Source organism: Protopterus annectens, chromosome 5.part0 (assembly GCF_019279795.1).
Source record: "Protopterus annectens isolate FY-2018-M chromosome 5.part0, PAN1.0, whole genome shotgun sequence".
NCBI lineage: Eukaryota > Metazoa > Chordata > Ceratodontiformes > Protopteridae > Protopterus > Protopterus annectens.
In genome coordinates this window covers 212431680-212458623 of record NC_056735.1, presented here as the reverse complement: position 1 = coordinate 212458623, position 26944 = coordinate 212431680, and the positions used below count along the sequence as shown (strand labels likewise).

The window sequence follows — 26944 nt, the reverse complement described above, 5'->3', positions numbered from 1 at the left end:
TTGTTGATCTTCGTTCATTCATTACTTCCCACCCTCTGTCCCCCATCTGGAGGTTCCTGGTTGATCTCATGTACTACTTTATTGTAGGTCTGTTATGACCAGAGGTAGCCTCTACTTTTATCTATCAACTTGAAAACTCAATCTGAGATAACAGGGAGCAGAGCATTCTGGCTAGGACCTTGGCTCGAGAGTTTTTGGCTGATGTGAGCTTGATATTGGCTGGCTCGGTTCCGAGGAAGGAACCGATAACCCATCAATAATGAATGAACAAAGATCAACAACACAGATGGAACGTTATGGTACGACATAACTTATTTTTTTCTGGCAAATCACTGAGGATTGAAGTCACTAAATAATACTAAATAATGACAGACATTTGAGTTTCAGATTTCATATCCTTGAGAAAGTTCATAATAATACAAAACCTTTTATTCTAGCAACTTTCTAAGTTTATAGGAGCAATATTTAAAATCTATCCCTAGTTTTGGGCCTTTGTCCCCCCTCATTATTTTCAGCATTGTCCAGATTTCTTGCACTAAGAGGTTGAGAGATATGGGTATAATAAATGGTTACTGATATCACGCTCCATTCAAAAGGTAAAGTATGGGACATTGTATGATAGATCCATGACAAGTGTGCGTCACCAGCACCAAAGTTCTTCAATGAGATTGAGATGTTTTTTGAACTCCTGAGATCCCCAGCACCAGAGGAGCTCAGTTAAGCTGAGGAGTTTTTGGCCTCAGTCACTGGCTCTCACACCATGGATGGAATTGGATGTAGATTGTAGGCTGGCATCAGCCACCGTGTGTCATTAGAGAAATTACCAGGTTAGTAATATCAATTATGGTACTAAAGAATTTGAAATTTAGCCCAAAGAAAGTGCTACCATCTCCTTTTGAACAGAATATAAGCCCTTCTTCAGGAATCAAGAATCAAATCTAGTAAAAGTCAATTTAAACAAAAACTTAGTCACATGATCAGTGCAATTGGAATCCTAGGTGTTTATTTTTTTCTCTTTTCTGTCCAAATTTCTATCTTTTTCCTACCTCTATAATCTCACCCAATTGCTCTACTCCTTTTTCTTTGATGGCATTGTGATGCTATTAACAATATTTTAATTAGCTTAAACACTGTCTGTATCCCTACTATATGTGTATATGTAACTTATCTAAACAAGATTACACAGTAGTGTTTGTTATTCCATATTGTGATTTTTGACATGTCTGCACGTATATATAAATATATATATATATATATATATATATATATATATATATATATATATATATATGTGTGTATATATATATATATATATATATATATATATATATATATATATATATATATACATATATATATATATATATATATATATATATATATATATATATATATATACCCTTATTTCTTGTGATACTTGTAGATGGAGCTTTTCTCCTCGGGTCTCCACTAAAAAAGTCGGACTAACCCGGTTACTAAATGTTAAAATAAAATAAAATAAATCCTTAATTAGAATATTGATATTTATTACATGCAAAGCTTTTTGTTATATAAAATTATATATAAACATTTTACACTAGGCATAATAAGGATTTAGCACTTTTTAAGCATAACAAAAATATTTTTTCAGACATCAAAACTCAAGAGCAGAACAATCAATTTAAAGAGGAACCTATTCATTTGACTATACTTAGAATCATAAATGAAACCCTAATTGCAATATTAATATCTATTGTTTGCAAACACTTTTGCATTCAAATTACATGCACATTAAAATTAAAGTGTAGATGATGCTGTGGTATCTCTAGCATGGAAAGCCCTGCCAGGATGTTGACATACTGCTCCATCTGTTTGGACAATGTTATACTGTGGAGTAAAGCATAACTAAAAGCTTGTTGCATTTGTCTCTCCTGTATTGCAGTGTTCCTCCTGGCTTGTCTAGAAAATGAAAGTCTCCCTTTAGAAGGCTAACTACATGTCCACTATATTTCACATGGGATGATATATAGGCCAATTGCATGGTCTGGGGGTTGTTTATAGTGGTCATCATCCAGGGCTGTAGGGTGCAGCTAGTACTGCCTGCATCATACAGCAAAGAACATTACATGTGAGCTTCACACTATTTGCACGGTATCTTCGTGTATAGAGTTATTTGTCTAGCATGCATGTGCATCCACTATAAATTAAATAACTCTGTGGGAAATCTGCTGGCAGATATAAACCAAATGTGTGAATCGTGGGAGCTTCCGAAGTGATGCTCAAACACATTGTAAATAATTCCTGGGGAACTAGGTGTGCTTCTCCAGAAGCAGCTGCATAATATCAAGGGACTGGTTAGGATTCATGAAGCCAGAGCTGTACTATCCCTAACTTTCTCTGCTGAAAAGCTCCTGCAGCTAAGATATTTAAGGCTACGCACACCTCAGTAACCAGAAGTATGGACATACCAAACATCTGCTTGACATCATTTGTATGTGATTCAGTTCATGTAGGTCCTTTACATTCACCATGTTCACAAAGAAACAGTCCACAATCTGCTCATCAGGTGAACTGGTGGTAAATCAGATGCTAGATGTATCTGCTGCATTGGTGAAAATATCCATGATGCACAGCATTTTGGCACTGGCTCTAATGACTGCTGCTAACAAAGACAGGTGTGCTACTGCTTTCTAAACATTGCTTCTACCACATACACCAAAAAAGGCTCCTCTGCAATTGGGTCAAGTGAAATTCCTTGAGCTTCATTTGCCCACAGAAAAAAACATTGAGTGACAGAATATTGATTACTGTTTTCCATAGGGAAATCATTGCCAGCAAATAGGTATACATACACACATTCAGGGTTGTCGGGGTACAGCGGGCTTCTGTAGTTTTACATTTTTTTGTATTTTGGATAATTGGCTTTAAGGAAGTTTACGATTCTTAGTAGAACCATCCCAAATCTCATCATTTAAAATGGATATGCTTCATGATACAGCATCTTCATTTTAAACATTTCTAAATTGCTTCTCCATTTTGAGTACTCTCATTTGCATAATTCATGTGGGTTAGCTGAATAGGTTTCTCATTTGCATTTCATTATGCCATCATTAGCATACAATGCATGCTGTGCTGTTTTAAATACATATTGGTAAGTAGTCACTACTTTTTGAAATAACTTAAAAAAATATACAGTGAAGTGACATCATTTTAAAGGTCATTCTGTATTTTCTGCATTAGTAGTTTATATTTACAGTGTCATTGGACGCTAATGTAGTTTTATATCATTTAGATGTTTTTGGCAATTACAGGTTTCATAGAATGTTACTAGGGTAATGCCCTAGAGCCCTTAATATACCTTTCTGATTACTGTGTTTCTTATTTATTTTAGGAAGGTCAAAATGCACATTTATACCACTAACAAGGTGACAAGAATTTATAACATAATTGGAAAAATCCATGGCGCAGTAGAAACAGGTAACATGTTTTTTTGTTGCTCTTTCTAATGGCCATTTGTATTTATTCTATTTTTTAACAAGAAAAATGGTATACAACGTTATATATATCATACTTTTTAAGTATACTCTTTCAACAAAACAAGTTTTAACCCATACAATATATTTTGGAAACAAAACACTTATGTACTCTTTGTTAACACCTTTATTGGATTATCACGTAAGACACAGGCAAACATACATTTATATAAAAGAAAACAAACCATGTTATTATGTTCACAGTTCCAAACATTACCCATCACATACATACTTTTATAGAATTACCATCAACCCACCATTATATAAATTGCTCAATTCCTGCTTTCCCTTAAACCTCACTCCTCCACCAAACATTATTCTGCATTTATTGTTCCCACAATTTCCATTTATTTCATGCAGTTTGCTCCTGCCTTTTTCTGAAGATCTCACTTCCAGTTCTTTTATCTCTTTTACAATATTCACTTCTTGAAGTACACTTGGTTTATATTTTGATTTCCATTTTCTATTAATTAATTTTTAGCAGTCATCAGAAATAAACTTGACAAGGCCTTGTCTAGACAATTCAGATCCTGTATCCATCCATCCATCCACCTGTCCGTCCATCCATCCATCCATCCATCCATCCATCCACCTGTCCATCCATCCATCCATCCATCCATCCACCCACCCATCTATCCACAACCTCTTTTTCCCATTTTTTTTTTCTTTTTCCCTGCTGCAGGTGTTCTTCCGTACCACACACTCACACACACTCTGGTATCCCAGCTCAAAGAGACCATTTCCTTAGTTGCACCAATTTGCTCACCAAATATTTCTCACAGAGTCCTTTGTATGGGATTTATAAAGTCTGACAGCTCATTACATTCCCAAAACATATGTTCCCTGTTATCATTTTCTTCCCTATTATACCTCCAACATTTGACATCTACCGGGGGAAAAATTCTTTGGAATCTGCTTTGGGTATATAAATACCTATGCATACACTTCCAAGCAAAAATCCTACATTTTCTAGACTTTGTTTCATTTTTGGGAGCCATACATATGTCCTCCCATTGTTTCCTTGTGAATAGCTTATCCAGTTTCACTTCCAAATCTTTTCTAACCTCCTCTGATTGATTCCTATAGTTCATAGGTTCATAGGTTCATAGGTGTGTACTAGGCTAATGGCCATGGAGCCTTTACAAGCCTAGCCCATAGAAGTGCCCTGCAATTGTGCCGCCCGACATTAGTTCACAGTGCGCCTATCAAGTAGAACCACTGGAATGATCCCTGGGGTGAACTTTGTATTACCCATCAACTCATCAAGATTTCTCTTGAAGAGGGACAGTGAGGTGCTCTTCTTGACATGTATGGGAAGTCTATTCCAAAGTATGGACAGTCTCTGGGTGAGGAATCTGTTCCGCCAGCATGTTCTGTTGATTGCTGTAATGAGGTTGAGGTCTCTAGAGCATGTGGTGCAGAGGGATTGGGATTTCTTTATATGTAGCATTTCTAACAGAACTGGGTCAGACATGGCTTTGTAAGACAAGCAGAGGTCGTCTCTAAGTAGGTGATATGAGACAGAAAATAGCTGGAGTCTTTTGAGTCTGTGTAGGACATGTCTTTAATGCCTAGGATCCTCTTCATGAGGTACTTGTGTGGCCTCTCCAGCTGTTGCAGGTGTCTAGTGAGGTACATGGCAAGTGGGGCATTATACTCGATGATTGATCTAATGAGGGAAGAGTAGAGAGAGATGATGACCTCATTCTTCCTGGATGCAAAACCCTTGGTAATGAGATGTGCCACATAGGAGGACTTTCTGACCACAGTGGCAGTGTGGTGGTCAAAGGAGTCATTGCTGTCAGCCTGCATCCCCAGATCTCTTATAATGCCTTCAGTGTTCAGTGGGCTCCCATCGATGTGGTAATTAGGGAACTGAGTTTTTACCAAAGGTGATGATGATGCATTTTTTTCACGTTAAACTTAAGGCCATGGTTTCGACAATATCCTGGCAGATCGATTCAGTGCCAACTTCACCCCCCCCCCCAAATGGCCCATCTCAATACATGAAGATTGCCAAATTCCGGTAATAACGGCCACACAGGTAAAAAACACACTCTCCAAAACTAAGAATACAGCATCCAGAGGACCAGATGACATCCCAGGCTGTGTACTACATGAACTACAAAATGAACTGGCACCTCACCTAAGTGTCATGTTTAATCATACCCTCATCTCAGGCTTTGTGCCCACTGAGTGGCGCACAGCTACAGTTATCCCACTCCACAAGGTGGTTTCCACCTTGGATCCCAGGAACTACCGCCCTATCAGTCTGACAAGCCTGATCTGCAAGGCCATGGAACATATTATCATGGAACTTATAAACAAAGACATTGACAACCTTAAAACACTGGACCCCACCCAGTTTGGGTTCGTGAAGGGCCGATCTTGCCTCCTGAACCTTATTGACTTCTTCGAATCAGTCTCCAGAGCCGTGGACGAGGGTAAGGCAGTCCAAACAGCCTATCTGGACCTCACCAAGGCCTTTTACACCATCCCCCACTCTGGAATCATAGATAAAGTTACTAAGCTGGGCATTAATCTCTATGTCACTCGATGGGTTGCCAACTGGCTTACTGACAAAACCCACACTGTAAAAGTAGCTGACTCTAAATACAGTTATAGACATGTGACAAGTGGAGTACCTCAGGGTTCAGTCCTGGGACCTCTCTTGTTTGGCATCTACTTCTCTGAAGTACAGGCCAAAACTAAGGGACTCTGGCTAACAAAGTTCGCAGATGACTGCAAACTGGGAGCCATTATTGAATCCCGAAATTATGTGGATACTCTACAAAAGGGTCTTATAGAAATAGATGCTTGGTGCCAGAGCCATGGGCTCAAGCTCAATGCCAAGAAATGTATAGTTATCCCCTTTGTGAAAAAACATGTACCCATGAATTTTCACATAGGTGGCAGTACACTAAGCACTGAAAATGTCATAAGAGACTTAGGGACACAGGTGGACCCTGGTCTCACCTTCAGTAACCACATCGCCACTACAGTCAGGAAATCCTTCTATGTGGCACACCTCAACACTAAGGGCTTTTCATCCAGAAAAAAGGAGGTCATTCTCCCAGTGTATTCATCCCTCATTAGACCCATTATAGAATACAATGCCCCATTTGGTATGTACCTCTCAAGACATCTACAACAACTGAAAAGGCTGCAGAAATAGAATTACAGGCCTAAAGCAGATGCCCTATGCTGACCGCCTTAAAAAACTCCAGCTATACTCTGTCACATATCATCTACTCTGAGGTGATCTCTGCTTAACATACAAGGCCATGTCAAACCCAGAGCTGTTGGACATGCTACACAAAGAAATCCCAATCCCTCAGAGCCACACGCTCCAGGGATCTAAATCATGTCATCACAATAAACAAAACATGCTAGAGTGATAGGTTCCTGACCCAGAGACTCCCCAGACTCTGGAATAGACTACCCATACATGTCAAGCAGTGCACCTCTTTGGCCCTCTTCAAAAGGAACCTTGATGATCGGATGGGAGAAAGGAAATTCACCCCAGGGATCATGTCAGTTGCCCTGCTAGACAGGGTCCAAGGAAGTAAATAGTGTGGGAAGAAATAGCCAGAGAATTGTTATAGCTAGGCTTGTATAGGCCCTAGGGCCGATAGCCTAGTACCAGCTTATGAACCTATGAACGTATGATCCAGTCATTGGTCTCAGTGAGGACTTTCTGTAGGATGTCTGCATCACTTGGGGAGTAAATAATAGCTCCCAGCTTGCAGTCATCTGTGAACTTCATCAGCCAGAGTGCCTTTGTGTTGGCCTGGACTTCTGAGAAGTAGATGTTGAACAGGAGAGGACCCAGGATCAATCCCTGTGGGACTTCACTCATGACTGGTCAGCAGTCTGGCTTGGAGTCTGCTACTTTCACACTGTGTGTTATATCTGTGAGCCAATTTGCAATGCACCTAGTGATATAGGGGTTGATGCCTAGTTTGGTGAGTTTATCAATAATTCCCAAGTGAGGAATGGTATCAAAAACCCTTGGCCAGATCAAGGTAGGTGGTATGCACTGCCTTAACTTCATCCACAGCCCTGTTAACTGACTCAAAGAAGTCAGCCAGTTTGAGCAGGCATGATCTCCCTTTCACAAAGCCAAATTGCATGGGGTCTAGTCTTTGCAGATTTCCTATATCTTTGCTAATCAGGTCCATGATGATGTGCTCCATAGCTTTACATATCAGACTCATCAGGCTAATGGGGCGATAATTCCCAGGGCCTGTAGTTGCTCCTCCTTTATGGAAAGGGATGACTGTAGCAGTGTGCCATTCAGTAGGGATAAAGCCTGAGATGAGGCTGTGACTGAACAGGGCACACAGATGTGGTGCCAATTCATTTTGTAGTTCATGTAGAACACAGCCATGGATATTATCAAGTCCTATGGAAGCTGTATTCTAGGCCTTGGACAATGCAGCTTTAAACTGTGCTGCAGTAATGCTGGGTGCCTGCCATTCTTCTAGTATTGTGATTGGTCCTTTAGATGGGGGAGAGAGGGTTAAAGCTGGCACTGAATCTGTCAGTCAGTATGCTGGCAATATCTGTTGGCTCAGTATAGGAGGTACCATTGTGCAGTAATTCAGACAAATCTGGGTACTGCTGTGAAAGTTTTTGATATAACTATAAAGGGCTTTCTGATTGTTTTTAGTGTCTACTGGAATTCTGCCTTTATAGCTGGCTTTGGAGGATTTGATGAGGGATCTCAACTTTTGTTGAGGCTGTTAAGGGAGGTTTTCCAGTCTTGGGACTTGACCTTTTTCTGCAACAGTTTCTTCCTTCTGTTGTAGAGTTTATTAATGGCAGGGTACCACCAGATTGGCTTCCTTTTTTGGAGGAGAACGTCTTGGTTCTGTTGGGTATGGCTAGTTCCATGCATTTATGTACGTGTTCATACAGTGCATTTGTGTATGATTCAGCAGTCATGCAGCTATTTTACATTGGCATGGGTGCTATGAAGTTAGCCACCTCTGTTTTTAGGAGCCCAAAGTCAGCTTTGGAGAAGTTTTTCAAGGTGGTTACCTTTGTGGGGGTTGCGGGTGAGAGGTGGATTTCCATGGTGATTAGTTTATGGTTGGATCTGACAAGGGAGGGATTGACTATTGGTGTAGGGCAATGGTCGCCCATGTTAGTAATAACCAGGTCAAGGATGCTGCTTCCTCTAGTGAGGGTCAGAGTGAGCTGGCCCAGGGCACTGGAATTGATGAATTCCAGGAAGTGCTCGGCCAGTGTATTGGTGCTTGAGTAGTTTGCCCAGTTGATGGAGGGGTAGTTGAAGTCTCCTAGTATGAGAGTGTTGGGTTGGACCTTGACAGATTCCAGGGTGCTTACGGACATGGAGTGAGAGTCTAGGGAGATGGATGGAGACCTATAGTAGGCTATGACCTGTATCTCTGACCCAATGTTAGTAATACCTGAAGTATCTCAGATGTGTTATGCTGGGCTACTAGTCTGGAGGTGTGCATATCCTTTATGAATATGGAGACTTTGGTCCATGTTTTGGGGTTGAAAGGTGTGGAATGAGTTATAGCCTGGTAGCACAGGCATGTTTTCTGCCACTTTAAACCAGGTCTCCATTACATCACAAATGTCGATGTTCTCCATTTTGAGGAGTGCTTCGAGTGAGTGCATCTTGAGATTTAGACTTTTAGTTTTGAGCAGCATGACCCTCAGATTGCATTTATTTATAGCTGTTAAAATGGTAATTTGGTCTTTGGAACACCACCTAAAAAAGGCACTACAGAGGTGACAAGAGCCTTAGCCAATACCGTGAAACCCAGGGGTGACAGATGCAGGCCATCTCTGAAAAAGCATTGAGGTCTGTCAGTCATGTCATCCCAAGCAGACAGATACTGGCTCCCCTTAGAATGATACCAGAAACTTAGCCAGTTGTTGAAGTCAATCATTTCTTGTTTATACTGCGGTATCATTCTGGGTGATGGTAGGATACTGCTCATGGCTAGGGTCATACCTGCCTGGGCCATATAATCCAAGAGCTCCACCATGTCTCATTTCTTGTAGTCCAGGGAGGTGCATCTCAGGTCATTCACACCCACTTTGACAATGACAGTCATAATTGTACTTGTGGAGTGACCTGAGTGTATGTGTTATGTGACAGATTCTGGCACCTGATAGACAGCTGACTGTTACCTTTTCGTTATTCAACCTAGTGAGTGGAACATCTGTGTGCCTCACTATTGAGTCACCTATGATTAGTGTATTTGGCAAGGTGTTTAGCCTTAGGGGCTTAGGTTGAGGGGCACACTGTGGAGGTGAGCTATGTGTCCTGTGGTTGTGGTGATCAAGTGCAGTTCTGTTTCAGAGGTCTCTGCTGTTTGGGTAAATTTCTATTGAGAACCTCCATGAAGGTGGGTGTGTGGTTTGTGTTGTTATGTGAGAGCTGTGATGGTGGGTGTTTAGGAGGGCTATGTATTTCATGTGGTGTGGTGCAGGTGTTGAACTTCTCCTCTTGACCAGCTAGTCTGGTCTTGGCTGGAGAGTGCATAGCTTCCAGTTTGGTGATATAAGTGCATCTCTCACAAGTCTGAGTTTGTGTTTATAAGGCAGTTGCTACACTGTCTCAGAATGCCCAAGTGCACCAGTTTAATAGGAGAAAGCACAGGGAACCGCGCTTTAATCATGCCAGGAGGGGTGGTCATAATCTCTAAGTAATGGAGCTATATCCGTGAAGAATGACTAGTGCTGATGGCACTTAGATGTGCTACAATAACTGCTACAACAACCTGTTGAAGTGCAAAGTGATTGAGCTATTTAAAGTGTAAGAGAGAGAGAAAGAACTAGCAAGATCTAAGGGAAAAACTGAAGAGCAGACTTTCTGGCACCAGTAATAGTTTACCTCAGCTCGACACTGCTGTGCAGAGCTTAAATAAGCACAAATCCATGCAAACACAGGCTTTTAAACCAGAAAGTTGAAAGGGATGGAAAAACTGCCAAGGCAGCCAATAAACTACAATTTCTGGGCCAGAAACCACTCAGGCTATCTAGTGGTTAGCACTCCCACTGATAAGCTAGAAGGCTTTTCTCCACACAGAAAGGCTTGGGAGGGCTCAGAAGCTTACAAACAGTCCTAGATACAGAAAATATGTATCTGAACTAGACTAGTTACAGGAAAGGTGGGAAACAAGCTTAGAATTTTTTTTTTATAGAAAAGTAGCTAAAACAGCAGTAAAAACAATTCAAATGCAGTGCAAGCTAGCACAATTGCGTCTGTAGCAATATTAAAGTGAATATGGTTTAAATAGTTGCAATGAAATTTAAAAAGATGATTAGAAACAAGTTCAGAAAGCAGTAAATTAGGAAAAAATCAAAATGGAGGCACTTAGAGTAATTCTTTCCCCTTCCTGATGCTCTTGCAGTCTACAGGATACCAAAACTGGATACTCAGAGCTTAAACGAGCGCAAAACAAGACAAATGGGCTATTAAACCAGAAAGTTGAAAGGGATGGAAAAACTGCCCAAACGGCCAGTAAACTACAATTTCTGGGCCAGAAACCTCTCCTCTTGTGATAGATAAGCTACCTAGTGCTTACCACTCCCACTGATAAGCTAGAAGGCTTCCCTCCAACACAGAAAGTCTTGGGGGGGCTCAGAAGCGTCCTGGATACAATACAGCAAATCTGTATCTGGACTAGACTAGTTATCATGCAATGTTTTATATGCCCTACTAATTATCCATTTTTAACAGCAACTTCTGTTCGAGATTCATCTAAAACCTCTACCACTGCAGGTCTTTCATATAGGATTCTGCTATCCCTTTCTGTTTGTCTACACTCTGATATCATTTGCTGATAGGAAAGGCAGTTTCTAAGCTGCAGTTCAAATGTCCTCTTGGCCTTTTTCTTTTCTAGTTATTTGCTCTGCAAACCTTGGTTCCTTTGCTAGTTTTCTCCAGTAAATTCCAGCCCCCACTTGCCTATGCTGTGTACCCCGAATTGCAGGCATCCCAACTGACAGAATTTCCTTTCTCACTTCCCATATTGGCTGAGTTCTTAGAATACTTTCTGCTATTTTATAACTATAACATTCTGTATGGCTGTGATTATTATCCTTATGGATCTACATCCCAAATCCCATTTTCCACTTATTTCTTGAATCCGCTCACTTCATCATCATCATCATCATCCCTTTCCACTTTGAATTATAACTTTCTGCTTGCGTTACTTATATAAGCTTTTGCTATTATCTCTAAAATATCCCTTTAAATCAGGTAATCCTAAACTGCATTGTTCTATTGGAAAGATCAATTTATCCCACTAACCCTTGTCCTCTTCCCTCCCAGATAAAATCTTTCAACACTTTTTTAATTACTGTCCACAACTTCTCCTCTAGTTGACAAAAATATGCCTAAGCTGTAGATAAAATTAAAGGGACTAAAAACATTTCACTGCTTGTATCTTGCTATCCATATCCATAAACAACAGCTTTCAGTTTCTCATTTTTGTATTATCTTTTGTTTAGTCTCTTCCCACATACCCTTAGCTGCCATAACAGAACTCTTTTTATCCCATATAACTGAATACTTCATTTTATCATACCCCATAAGTATGAGTATTACTGAACCAATTCATGTGTGGATACATAGTTCATAGCTATCGGCTTTGTTTTGTCTGCATTCATTTTATATCCTGAAAAAAGAGAAACTGTCTCATAATGTTTCAGAACACTAAGATGTCTTTTTCAGGTTTTATCAGGTACAAAATAATATTGTCTGCAAATAAAGCCAACTTTTCTCGATTACCATATCAGTTATATGCTTGAATTTCTGAGTCTCTTATTTACTTGGCCAATAGCTCTAAATGTAATGAAAATAATAAAGGGGAAAGAGGACAATGCTGCCTGGTTCCTCATTTCAGTCACAACATGTCAGAGAAGAATCCTTCCACTTTAATTTTTGCCTCCAATCTGTGATATAGCCTTCTAATTTACCATATTATTGTACCAGTAAATGCAAATGCCTCCATTGCCCTGATTATCAAATGTCTGTCTCCCCTCCACAAAACCAAACGGATCCATATCTATCAATGTTGGCAATCCCCTTTGCCATTCATTTCACTATTATAAACATTAGCACTTACAATTGAAATGGGCCTATATACAATTGGGCCTAATGGATCTTCACCATCTTTAGGTATTACAACCACCACAGCTTTCTTCCAGGATGTTGATGCTTGCCCTCCTTTTAAAAAACTGATAAATAAAACCTTCCACAGCACTTTCTTCACTTATAGCTTCCAAACTTCCACAGGAATACATTCTATGTATTTCTGGAGACTTTCCTGCAGATTTATTAATGTCACAGTTTTTAACACGTCTTCTCCTATCTTAATTGTTAATCTTTGAGCCTCATCTACCTCTAACCATGGCATACTTAAGTATCCCATAAATATTTGCATTTGTACTTTTTCCTGATGTCTACATTCCTCTGCTTTATACTTATTTTCATAAAATTTCTGAAATATCTCTAATACCTCTACAGGGTCTCTGGTTATTTTTCTTGTTATAGGCTCCCTTAGTTTGGCAACAACCCTTTATACTTTGTGTTGCCTGAATTTTTGTGCTAAGAGTTTCTGTGCTCTGGATTTATTATAAAAAACAGTTAATTAACAACAATCTTTATAAACTGATGCATAGTATCCAGATACTCCCTTATTTTCACTTTAGCATTCTGCAGTTCAGATTCTTCTTGTTCTGAGATTCCCCTTATTCTGCAATACCCAACCCTATTTTTAAACTCCACTTTCATTTTATTCCAGTGACTAACTATTACTTCTGAAGAAAATTCTGTCTTCCCAAAAAGTTCTCAAATTATTTTCACTACCTATTCCTTAAATTCCTCTTTTTATCATGCAGGTGGGGAAATGCCAGCGTTAGCCATCTTTTCTTCATTATCCTGAATGTTTATCTTAGTTGCTATTGGTGCATGATTTGAAATAGTTATTGGATGCATGTTGAAGCTCCTCCCTACATTCATCCTCAGACAACAAGTAAAGCCAATAAAAGCAATCGCCCATCGACAAATTCTTCATAGCAAGAATTTCAAATCCCGGGACCTGATTAATACACTAACCCACTGCAACTGGAAACCTCTATCATATCTCCCCTAGACAAAGCAGTAGATTACTTTAACTCTGCTTTTCTGAACATACTAAACCACCTTGCCCCTACCAGAATAGTAAAAACTAAGTCCAACTATGCTCCCTGGCTCACTAAAATTACTCAAACTCTCCTAAAACAGAGAGAGAAGCCATGGGAAGCATGGCATCAGAACAAAACTGATACAAATAGACAAGCATACCTAGAACTAAGTAACAAGGCCAAAAGACTATTAAAAACAGACAAAAAAAATCACTATTCACACAAGCAAGCAAAACATAAAACTAACCCTCAAAAATTCTGGGCAGCAATCAACAAAATACTACAACCAGGGAAAACCAGTACTCCACCCCCAAATATCAATACCACCAACAACAATATTCCCCACCCAGTTTAACCAATACTTCACCCAATCCATTCTAAACCTCACAAACATCAGTTCGCCCACTACACACCCTAATCCCAGCATCTTAACAGATCAAAATTGCTTCTCTCTGCAGCTAGTTTCAATTAACACTATTTATAACTTCTTGTCAAAACTAAAACCCAAATCCCTAGCAGCTGGCAAACTCCCAACAGAATATCTTAAAATTACATCTAAAGCCATCTCATACCATGTCTTCCTATTAATAAATAGGTCAATCTCAGAACAATACATCCCAACCCTCTGGAAAATTTTACACATAATACCGCTCCACAAAAGTTCTAACTCAAGGGAATTATCCAACTACTGACCAATCACCATACTAACCCCCTTTCAAAAATACAAGAAAAATGCATACATTCCCAAATTCTAAATTATCTACTAACTAATAATCTCCTGTCTAACACACAGCATGTATTTTGACCCAGCCATAGCACCATCACAGCTCTTATTAGCTTTTCCAACACTGTAAATCAACAAAGGAGTTGCGGTGATCTGGTTTCCACTGTCTTCCTTAATCTCTCCAAGGTGTTTGACATGGTCTGCCATGCCAAATTACTATCAGTACTCTCAGAACTCAAACTAAGTAATTCCACAATAACATGTTTTAAAAACTACCTAACTGCCAACAAGCCGTAAAATGGCAAGACACTCAATCCCCTCTTCTCCCTGTTACCTTAGGTGTTCCACAAAGATCCATCCTTGGACCACTCCTCTTCACCATATTTACCAAAGACCTTCACAAAGCCACCCTCCATGCCAGTCTTGTCCAGTACTCAGATGACTCCACACTAATTTGTTCTGCCCCCTCTCTCCAACTTCTAGAAAAACTCACCTAAGAATCCTTTACTGCTGTAGAAACTTGGTTAACCAAGTCACAACTAATACTTAACACTAAAAATTCACAATTAATGCTATTCCACCCCACAAAATCTGTAGATCCCATTCTCCCATATAAAATACTTGCTTCAAACAATACCCGTATCACTCCAGTCAAACAAACCAAACTATTAGGAGTTATCACAGATAATAACATAAAATTTAACAATCATATAGTACATACAATATCGAATGTCCATAAAAAAACTCGGAACCCTATACAAATGTAAAAGTATAGTAAGATCACCATCGCAAATACCCACCTACTCACTACACTACTCGCAGCTTCTCCCATATTAGTCAATCTAAGTAAAGGAGACCTAAACAAGTTAGCTGTTATAACAAAATAGCAAAATTTGCTACTGACTCATCTTACAGGACCTACCATTGCTCGTCCTCAAACAGTTATCCTGGCTGGAACTACCTAACTTATTAACCTATAACCAGCTTAAAATTGCTCACCTGATTCTGTACCACCCCCAAAAAACACCCTCTCTACAAGGCCTACTAAATCACTACACTAGCAATCATCTACTAAGATCCTCCAATAAAACTCTAGTTGAAGTCACCAAAAGCCAGAATTATTCAGTAGACTTCTTATACTCTAGTGCCATAGCTAAAATATTGAACTCCCTCCTCCTAGAGATCTGAAACATAGGCAGTTAACATAACTTTGCAAATCTACTTCTGACCTACTTAACTAGCTCTGGAAGTATACCTGTTCAGACCCAGGATAGGCCACACATCACACAGTTCACCATAAATCTTACATGGGATGCTTCATAAACCCTGAAGTCAATACATTCAAAAGCTTGTTTTGTCCAATTGTCAAATACTGACTTGATCTAACACTGATACCATAAGGTAGGGGAAAAACTCTTTTCTCTTACCTATGTTGATCCAGTTTTTAATATGTTTTAAAAATTTCTCGTATTCATATTTTGTATTATTGCATGTTAAAATTATTTTTTTCTTACAGATATTATGCATGAGTAATTTTAAGCACCTTGTAATGTCTGCTTCTATTCTATTATTGTTGTATTGTTTGTTCTTATTAATCTTTGAACTGTTTTACTATGTACTGTCTTAATAATCTTTTTTTATGGAGCGTTTCACCCCAGCCCTCCTCTGAAAACAGGTAATCTACCAAGTCGGACTCTCCTGGTCAACAAATATAAAATAAATAAGTAAAATAAATAAATAGAAGCACACATTCCCGTGAAATATAATTTCTGTTTAGTCTAGCCCAGTTGTTGTACCTTGGGGAGTAATAGGTAAATTCTCTCCAAGTTCCTACTATTGAATTTATGTCTTCCATACCAAATAGTTTCATAAATTTCTTCAGAAATCAATCCTCTTTTGTTATATTTTCCCTCCTAGGTCCCCCAGATACATGCTGGCGGTTGCAATCCCCACTTATAAGTAATATTGCCTGCTAAAAGCTGATTATTTCCCCCAAAATTTACTTAAGCTCCATAACAGCAGTTTTAAGTGGAATAGAAATTTATGCCAGCATAATTCTCCTCCCTTGCCAGTAGCCCCTTACTACCACAAATCTACCATTATAATATTTTTCCTCTTCTACCACTACTGAATCTCCTCTAGCAAGTAGTAGAAGTGCTCCCCTTTTCTTTGTCTCTAATATTCTGCTGAATATTAATCCTGAAATCCTTGATTTATCAAATTTTCATGTTCACTTCTTTCTAAGAGTGTCTCCCCTCTAGCATTCCTATTTGTACTCTGCATTTCTTAATATAGTTCAACACTCTTACCTTTTTGTCTATAGCTACAAGGTCATTCACATTCCAAAATAATAAGTTTACTGTAGCTGTTATGATCTCTCTCTCCTTCCCATTTATGCACCATGTGGTATATCGGGCAAAGAGCACCTTTCAGCACTCGTTTCTGTAGCAGTTACAGATTTTATGGGCTCAGGTTGCTAGTCCAAGGCCCAACTCTCCTCAGAGGATGCACCATGCACATTTGCATGCACCCACTCACACACAGGGCCAATTTAGAGTGTATAATCCACTTACTGCATGTCTTTGGAGTGTGGGAGGAATTCGGAGCACCTGTAGGAAACCCATGAGAATGTAAGGAGGACATGCAAACTCCTAACAGAAGGCACCCCAGCCGAGAGTTGAACTAGAAAACCTCTTCCTGTGAGGTGACAATGCTAACTGATACATCACTGTGTCACGCTAGCTATTATAACAACAACTTATTATTCCCACCTATTATATTAGCTTTTTTAATGTCTATTTCCAACTTTTACATTACTTGTGCTCATTAATGTTTGGCAGATGGATGTGTTTGTTGTTATCTCTATTTGAGCCTATGTCACATTTTACAAGACTTTTTCCTTTAATGAAAACTCTCAAAAAAAAACACAAACCACCCTCATAACCTATTAACTTCAAACAAACACCACAAAACTATATGCATCTTCAAACCATCCCTACATAAGTAAAAATGATTAACAAACATCCAAGCTATAAAATCCAGCTCAGCAGGTTGAGACCTCTAGTAAAAGCACAGTCTTTTTATTGCTTATCACAAACTTTTTGCCCTCCTCTACTTGAATTATTACACTCCTTCTGCACTTGGAATTAATACATCCTTTTTCACCTCCCCTTAAACAACACTTCTCATCTTGCTCTTTTTCTAACTGCCCCATCTACCTCTCTACCCCTCTCATGCATCTCCTGTATACCTAAGTTATAAACCTTCTAGATATAACAGACAGTCTAAATAGAAATAATCCTGTACCATGCTTTCTCATATACTGTTCCCATTATCCTCCAGTGCAGTACTGATATCTTCCATTACCTCCTACACAATTGTATAACTTACTTCAATATGTCTTTTGAACTCTTTACAAACCTATACAATAATAAAATATCCCATCCTACTTAATTCTATAACTAAATTCATTAGTATCATGAACTCATTACAAATCTTTCTTTACTGAAATGAAAGAATACTAAATTTCTTTAAAACAATGCCTCATTTCTGCAGTATCAATCCATTTACTTCAGCAAGATTTTTCAGCCAGATTAACCATACAGATTTATAATTGTTGATGTAAATACTTTACTGTATATACCCATCTTGTAATTATGCTTGTTGTTTCATGAGAAATGTAACTGTTGTTTTTTTTTTTTTTTTTGAGAAATGTCCGAAACTCACTTGTTAATATAAATGTACTGTGGTGGAACTTTTCTCCCCGGGCCTTTGCTGCCCAGTCAGACATTCTCATTCAGCAATGAAAAATAAATGAATAAATAATGACATTTAACCCTCCTGATAGGAATAGTTTTCTCAAAATGACAGCTGCACACACAGGCATAACATTAAGGTTATCTATGCTAAGATGCATGTTACAGCCTGTGCTCCTACTTACACTAATTGCTGTTTATTCTTGTCTTATCCTCATTTCCCTCCCAGATGTGAAAAACAGTTTATACGCTTTTAGAAAACAAAAAACATTATCCTTAAGAAGTGTTCTGGCTTTTATTCTTTCCCCTATAGTCAGCTTGTCTCCGTGGAAATACAAGTACTAAATGTACAGCACTGCAAATCTCTCAACTTATGTACAGTGAATGTTTTTTTGCCATAGCAAAATGTTTCATAACATTCAATGGTGTCTTATTTACTTGCCTTGACTCACAAACAATGTTATTAGATTCAGCCAAAGGCCTTAATCCAGAAATTCATCTATGCAAATGTAAGACATAAAATATCAACTCTACACATATTATAATCTGTTCATTTTTACATCCCATCTCCCACCGCAATAGCCCAAGATTGCAACCTATTAACTTAAACATAATTTTGTCCAGCCTTTCTTCTCTTTTTACATTGTAATGTCTACATTTCTTAAAACTAAAAAAGAAGAAAAAATGCAGTTGTTTACTTTAGTATTTTGATCCCATACAGCAATAACTGACAATGTTCTACTATATAACATATCATTTATATTATGAAATGTCCCATACAAATACTGTTAAGAACAAAAAAATGTTTTACCTACAGTTATTTTTTCCCTTCCTTCCCTTCAGTATCCTTCCAAACATTTATGACATGATGTGGGGCATATGAGATTCAGTCTCCCACAAGTTTAACAAGTAATTAATTCCACAAACAGCATTAAAGCAACCCAACTAAATAATGTAAGACAAATTAAATGCTGAAAAGGTACCAGATCCCTTCAGGAAGAAACACTATAACCGGATAAAAGCCACTTTTTTAATATTACCAAAAACAAAGGAGATTAAGCACTTTCATCCACAGCAATGTGGACTTCATCAGAATAAAATTGGCTTCAATTAAGTCTTTAAGTAGTAACATTTTTGGCACCAACAACTCTAATTAATTGAATATTACATTCATTAAAGTGAAATATACTATCATTTAAAATAAACAACCCAATATTAAACAAATACAATTTATCCCAAAACTTCCTATGTCTATTTCAATACATAGTACACTAACTGTAAGATCTCATAAAATTGTAAATATTTTAATGTACTTCATACCCCTAACTACATATACCAACAGTGAATGTAGGTTAAACTGATATGTATAAAAAAAATGTCCTTTTTGTCTCAACTGCCAACAAAATAAAACATACTTTATATATATATATATATATATATATATATATATATATATATATATATATATATATATATATATATATATATATATATATACATATGTATATGGGTCTACCTGATATCGCTGAATGCTGAGAAGAATGACAACGAGATAACCGACACAGGAGAGAAGACCGATAGTTGAGAATCCCAATGCTGAGAACACCGACATGTTAAGGTAAGTGTGCGATAGGGACGGATGTTAGGGTCAGGGTGTGGGTAAGGTAAGTGTATGATAGTGATGGACTTTAGGGTAGGGTGCGGGTGAGGTAAGTGTGCGATAGTGACAGACATTAGGTTTAGAAGTGGGTTAAATGAGTTAGGCTTAGGGTGCGGGTAAGGTAAGTGTGTGATAGTGACAGCCTTAAGGGTTAGGGGCGGATTAAGGGTTGGGGCAGATTAAGTGAGTTAGGGTTAGGGTGTGGGTAAGGTAAGTGTGCAATAGTGACGGACTTTAGGGTTAGGGTTTGGGTTAAGGTTAGTGCATATATAGTTGTGCATGTAAGGTTTAGTGTAGGTTAGTAAAGTTTTTGATGTGCTTGTGTTGTGTGTGTGTTTTCCGGGAAAGTTATTTGTTTTGTTGATTGTTGGAATTGTGGTTTGTCGGGCATGTGACGTTTCGTGTTTTTGAACTTTCGGTTTTGTTGTGTCGGTTATTTCGTTGTCGGTGTTTTGACGTGTTGGTGTTATCAGGTAGGCCCATATAGATATATATATATATATATATATATATATATATATATATATATATATATATATGGTTCTACCTTACATAGTCGACAGTGCAGAACATTGACAATGCAATCGCGATCGCCAGAAGATCGAAAATGCAGAAGACCGACGGATGAAAACACGGACGCCGAGGATACTGACATGAGAAAAGGCTGTGTAAGTATGCGGTAATGACGGACGTTAGGGTGCGAGTAAGGTAAGTGTGGATATTGATGGTCTGTGGGGATAGGGGTGGGTTAAGTGAGTTAGGGTTAGGACGCGGGTTAGGTAAGTGTGCGGTAGTGAAAGTCTTTGGGTTAGGGGCGGGTTAAGTGAGTTAGGGTTAGGGCGCGGGTTAGGTAAGTGTGCGGTAGTGAAAGTCTTTGGGTTAGGGGCGGGTTAAGTGAGTTAGGGTTAGGGCGCGGGTTAGCTGAGTGTGCGATTGTGACGGACCTTAGGGTTATGGTTTGGGTTAGGGTTGTAGATAGTTGTGTATGTGAGGTTTAGTGTGGGTTTGTAAGGATTTTGGTGTGCTTGTGTTGTGTGTGTGGTTTTTGGACAGGGGATGTGTTTTGTTTGTTGATTTTTGTTATTGTGGTGTGTGCAGTGTATGAGGTTTCGTGTTTGTGAACCGTCGGTTATTTCGTTGTCGGGCATGTGAGGTGTCGTGTTTATGCACTGTCGATTATGTGGTGTCGATGATTATGTTGTCGGTGTTCTGCACTGTCGACTATGTAAGGTAGAACCATATATATATATATATATATATATATATATATATATATATATATATATATATATATATTCTTACATTTGCAGCTGCAGTATAGGTTTAATATTAATATAATCATTTAATCCCGGTTCATTTGAAGCGTCAATTAATAACTGCCATTTTATTTATCTTTGTCCTAATAGTGCCTTATAATCCCCCCCCCTTTTCCTAATCTAACCTATCTTGCTCTAATATGTCGAACTTAAAAAAAATGACTGTCCCCATATTTGTCCACATGTCTGTATAGGACATTATTACTGTCCTTCTTTCTAATATTATATAAATGATCATAATTTTTTTTTTGAATAACCTCTCCATTTTACCTATGTAGATGCTGGGACAGGTCATGCACTTAGCTATATATATATATGGTTCCTTCGATCTTCTGGAGCTCGGTTCCGATGTCGTCTTCCTTCTGCGTCGTCGAAGTCAGGTAGAACCATATATATATATATATATATATATATATATATATATATATATATATATATATATATATATATCACCAAACCAAGCCCAAAAGACAGGAAAATTAATGGCAACAACAGTCCCAAAGGATGGAAGACCACAAACTCAGTCCAAGGCAGACGTTGTGATGAAGCAAAGTTTTTCTTTGTGAAAGCGCTTACGTTTTGTGTCTTAATAAATTTGTGGCTATTTTATTTGAACAGTTCCTGGCATTTGTTTTATGAATCAGTGGGATATTTGCAGCATTTCACTACATTGTTTTGGACAGTGTGAGTAGCATTTTTTGCTATGCTGCCTTGTGAAATCTTATGTTACGCTGTGTTGGAAAGTGTGAACAGCATTTTTTGTAACACTGATTTGACAGCATTAATAGCGTTTTCTTGATACGTTGCTCTACTGTATTTTTATCACGTTGTTTTTGAACAGCGTGATTAGCGTTTTTGTAACGCTGCCTTGGACTGAGTTTGTGGTCTTCCATCCTTTGGGACTGTTGTTGCCATATATATATATATATATATATATATATATATATATATATATATATATATAAAATGTATTTAGAGTTACAATTCCCTTGCTTAAAAATAACCTTGGTTCTATTGATGTTTTCCAAGGTAACATCCTCATCCTCTAAAATTGCATGACATTGCCTACAGCTCCCACACCGCCTAGTGTGTTTGTTCTGTTCACTCATTGCCATTACAGTGCTGCCCCTCTCTAAATTTTCTTTGATATTATTGCCCATTTTGTAGGGAAATAATGGAATATCTCCCACTATTTTTCTTATTTCATTGTCCGCCATATATATGTTCCAAGTTTAACAAGTAAACAAATGTCCAATCTTTCCACTTTTTCCTTGTAAAACCATATTTCACAAATATGATTGATGTTTTTTCGTATCACCTTTATTCACTAATTTCATTGTTGAAGGTATTCTTCCTGTTCATCTCCATCTGCCATCCTCAGACTCTGGTTCATGTGCAAGGTACTCCTGATTCTTCTAGTCAGCACCTGTGCTTTTTTTCCTGTCAATCAAACAATTTTCCTTCAGAGCAGTGGAAAAGGTTTCACTAGCAAAATCTCTCTATAACCTTTACAATCAGAAGAATAAAAAGCAGAGTCCCCTTTTATTTGGTGACCCACTTTTTGTTGAACAAAGTTTTGTATTCTCTCCTTTGCCTTATCTTTATAAAAATATATTTGATTCTCCAGGAAGAAATACTCTGAAGACAGCTGGATACAGCAGCTTCAATCTCTCACCTGCCTGTCAACATTTCCTGATTGCAGGGATAAAGTTGCTTCTCTTCTGCCTGGTGTACAGTGAATATTTATTTTCCACAAACACTCTACTGTCTCTAATTTTTAATAATTTGCCCTTTTGACACAATTTTGCCAGTGGCAATTCTTCCTGCGGGTGTGACTGAATCTTTACTAATATAGGTCTTGGCTGCTTTCCTATGGCCAGATTTGGAGTATAGACATGATGTGTCCTTTCAGTTAACAAATCCTGCTTTGGAATACCAGTCCAGTTGCTTACTTATACTTTCATAACATTAATTAAATCTGTCCCTTCCAATTTCTCTGGCACAGCAGGAAATCTTGGGTTTTCTCTGTGTGCTCTGTCCTCTAACTTTACCATTTTTTTGAAAAGTTGTTCTTGAGCAGTCTGATACTCAGCCAACCTTTCCATCATTTCAACCTCTGATTTTTGCAGTGTTATCAAATCATCTGAATAGCTGTTTAAAGCTTCTTCCATTTTCCTGCCTTTTGTTATTTGAGTTGATATGCTCCTTCAACATTTTGTTTATCTTAATCAGCTCTGAGTATATCTGATTTATCTGTTCCTCTCAATTACTGGAAGCCATGTCTTACACCAAAGCTGCAGGATTCTTCCCTATCAGTGTTGTCTTTTCACCTTTTCTAGCAGATTTTCTTTCAGGCTCTCTATGTTTCTTCTTTGCTTGCATCAAGGTAGTGTACTTCTAGCCAGTAAATGAATTTACTAAAACTTGTAGAGTTCCAGGCCATTATCTCTCAGTTTCTCTTTTTATATAGTGAGAGCCAAAATCAAGATGTGTTCTCTTGTTACTTACTTTCATGAACATGTTTTATATTTTATTTTTTGTTTCTCACTGTGTGCTTCTTTTTACATTGGCTGTCTGTTCACGCTCACATTATTTATAAGGTTCTGCTCTTGCTCTGTTTGACAGTATATGATAGCCCCCCCCCCCCCAGCTTTAACAGTTATACGTATGTCTCAGTCTCCTGCCCATTTTATAATATCAACCACCTATGGTAGTTCCATGAATGTTAATCAAGTAGTCTGTGGATCAGACATTTACCTGTGAGGCTTTGTATCCTTTGAATGTGCCACACAGATGGCTTTAGGTGACCCCAACACTGAATTGTCCCTCAAGACTCACAGGTTCAGTTTAATAATAATCTTGACTAAATACTCAGTATCATCTTTGCATTGACTCTGCTGACATTTATATTATATTTATATTGCAATTGCAACTTGTGTTAAGATGTCCAGTAACAATTTCCTGTTCAGTATAACATTTAAATTTCATTATGATAACTCTCTTGTGTTTTGCCCATTTTTACTTTTATATTTTATTTATATTCATACCTCTCAAGCAAGAAATCTGGACAAAGCCATAAACAAAAGTGGGACAAAGGCCAAAAATAGGGACAATTTTTAAATATTGCTCTTACAAACTTAGAAAGTTGATATAATAACAGTTTTTTATTTGCTTGAATTTTCTGAAGGATATGAAGTCTGAAACTCAAATGTCTGACTTATTTTCAAATTCCAGTCTTTAATTATTTACCAATAATTTGCCAGTAAACCACAATTTTATGAAAAATGGACCAAAGATATGAGGCCAAAATCTGGACATTCTGCAAAAATCTGTACAGTTGAGAGGTATGTTTATATTGCACTTGTTACCTGTTTTTAAGACATCCATCAAGACTCAGTTGCTCAATTCAGCATTTTCATTTCACTATATTAATCATCTTACCTTATTCTCATTTATTTGTGTATTGTCACTATTGTCACATTTATTTTGCGTTTATAGTGTTTTGCTCCGTGTCTGACTTTGTTCTGTTTTGTGTAGTGTTTTTAGTTTAAAGCAGTAAATAACATTGAACTTACCATTGCCTGTTTCCATTGTTTACAATGCTGGTGTAATACACTCCTTTGCAACTCACTTGTTGCATTTTTATGTTTGTTCTCATAACCTATTGTTTTGATTTCCTTTTGTAATACCACTAACATTTTATGTGCAGTTTTAAACATTGTTGTGTCATATTCTACCTAGTATATGACGATATGTAAAATATTAGAGCAAATGACAAATTTCTTTGTGCTCACAGGAAGTATATTAAGATCCCAGAACAAATACAAAGTTATCTTTTGTGACATTTTTTTTTTGTAAGATTTGGGTTTATTTCTTTATCATTTGCATTCTTTTTGCCAATAACATTCCAAAATAGTTACCTGTTATACTGCAACTTTAATGCACATTACCAAACTTAATAAAGCAGACTGTATTAATTGAATTAGTGTGCTGTTAAATTTTACACGTGATTCTATTAATTTAACAAACTGATAACACAATCCAGTTAGCTGTCAGAAAGGGTATATAAATGTTTTCCAGGGATATTCAAAGAATTTGACATACTAAGAAACATGCATCTGTTGCTGCATGGCTGCATATTTTGAATGTATTTTCTACTTATAATCTGCTTCCAAAGCCAATGTGCATTTACAACCTTTTTCTTAATAGACAGGTATGTCATTTTGGGAGGACACAGAGATGCATGGGTATTTGGAGGTATTGATCCACACTCAGGAGCAGCCGTTGTTCATGAGATTGCAAGGACTGCTGGGAAACTGAAAAAAGAAGGTAACCATTAACAGCTTCACTAATTTATTTACTTTGTGTTTACATTCCCAAATGGCTAGTATTTGAAATACTCGGGAGGAGAAGCAGAAAAACATTAAAGTAGTTTTGGGAACTTTTCTGTGTGTGCTCCCACCAAAATATTACTTTATGTTTTATTTAACAAAGGAATTATTTTGCCACAAAGGCAGTCCATGAAAGCCATGCTTTATTTAACTATATTTACTGTTGTAAGAGCTGAAGTTCATTTAGCTTTTGTGACTTGTTCTAATAGTATATTGTGATAAAGAGTTAAAATATGTATTTATAGCACCCATTTTGTTTATTTATATTATGTTTAGGCTGCAGTCTCAGTATTTTAAAATCATTTTAGCATATCATTGCTTATACATTTGTCTAAAATGTATTAAATATTTTTTTTAATGCATTGGACATTTTAAGCACAATTCAGTTTCACAAGTGCAGACAGCTTTCTAAAGCTTATGCATTTATAATGCTAATTAATATCTCATTCAGTATTAGATTGCAAATAAGAATAGACAAAATAATAAGATATTTACAGGCAGAATACTCTTTCAGAAACTATCCTTTTCATAGACAAACATTTGATTTTTCCTCCGGATCCAGTAATATAGGAAAAAGGCCCACATTTCTTTATTCAATTCAGATTTATGTTGTTATAAAAGGAATGTGGTTATTGTTCTAGAAAATGCCAAACGTTTTTACTCTAGTCATTCTGAAATACTTAAAAAAGAATGATAATGACTCTAGTATTAAAGTATATTTTTTATCTCTTTAGCATATATCATAAGCTTTGCCAAGCTTGCAACAACTTTACTTTACCTGTTATATAAATATATAAAAAAGTCAAGTAAATACCTAAAAAAAATCAAGCCGCTGTATTTAAAGGAACATTTTGATATCTTTTTTTCATTTGGCAGAAGGATTTCAGACAGAGAGAATTACGTTATGTCTCGCTGCTTTGTCTCATCACAGTATTGAGTTTATCTAACAGATATACTTTGATTTTGCGTGGTCAGAGGCACTTGAATTGACCTTGAGATTGGCTTTGCTTTTAAGAGCATTAAATACTGTGCTTGAGTTTGTGTATGAAATTAAAGAACATACAGCCTATGTCAACAGTAAAAGGATTTGTTTCGTGATTGTACTGTGAAAATGGCATCCAGAAAAACAAAATTAAAGCAAAAGTGTAAGTACAGTGTAAAAAATGGCAATCAGTTGAAGTACGCCATTTGATAGGAGACAGTGTGTTTTTCTGATATAGCCATAAGTGTGGCTATCCATAAATAAACAGTCAATGCATCTAAGGCTTTCATATTTTCCAAGTAGTCTTACATGTAGCCAATAGCTTCCTAAAACTGGTTATGCTCATCTTCTAGTATGACTTCAGAATGTTGCACAAATTCTTTCAGTTGTATAGATTAACTTGTGTAATAACTTTTTAGTGGCCCATT

At 37.5% G+C, this 26944-nt stretch overlaps 1 protein-coding gene across 1 annotated transcript in view; it reads left to right on the top strand.

The window, feature by feature from the left end:
• LOC122802543 (glutamate carboxypeptidase 2-like) overlaps positions 1 to 26944 on the top strand; it is a 1225297-nt gene that overhangs the window by 614408 nt on the left and 583945 nt on the right. The window contains exons 9-10 of the mRNA XM_044072203.1: positions 3371 to 3456; positions 25353 to 25472. Of these exons, the coding sequence (XP_043928138.1) occupies positions 3371 to 3456; positions 25353 to 25472 (206 nt within the window). The remainder of the gene's footprint in view (positions 1 to 3370; positions 3457 to 25352; positions 25473 to 26944) is intronic.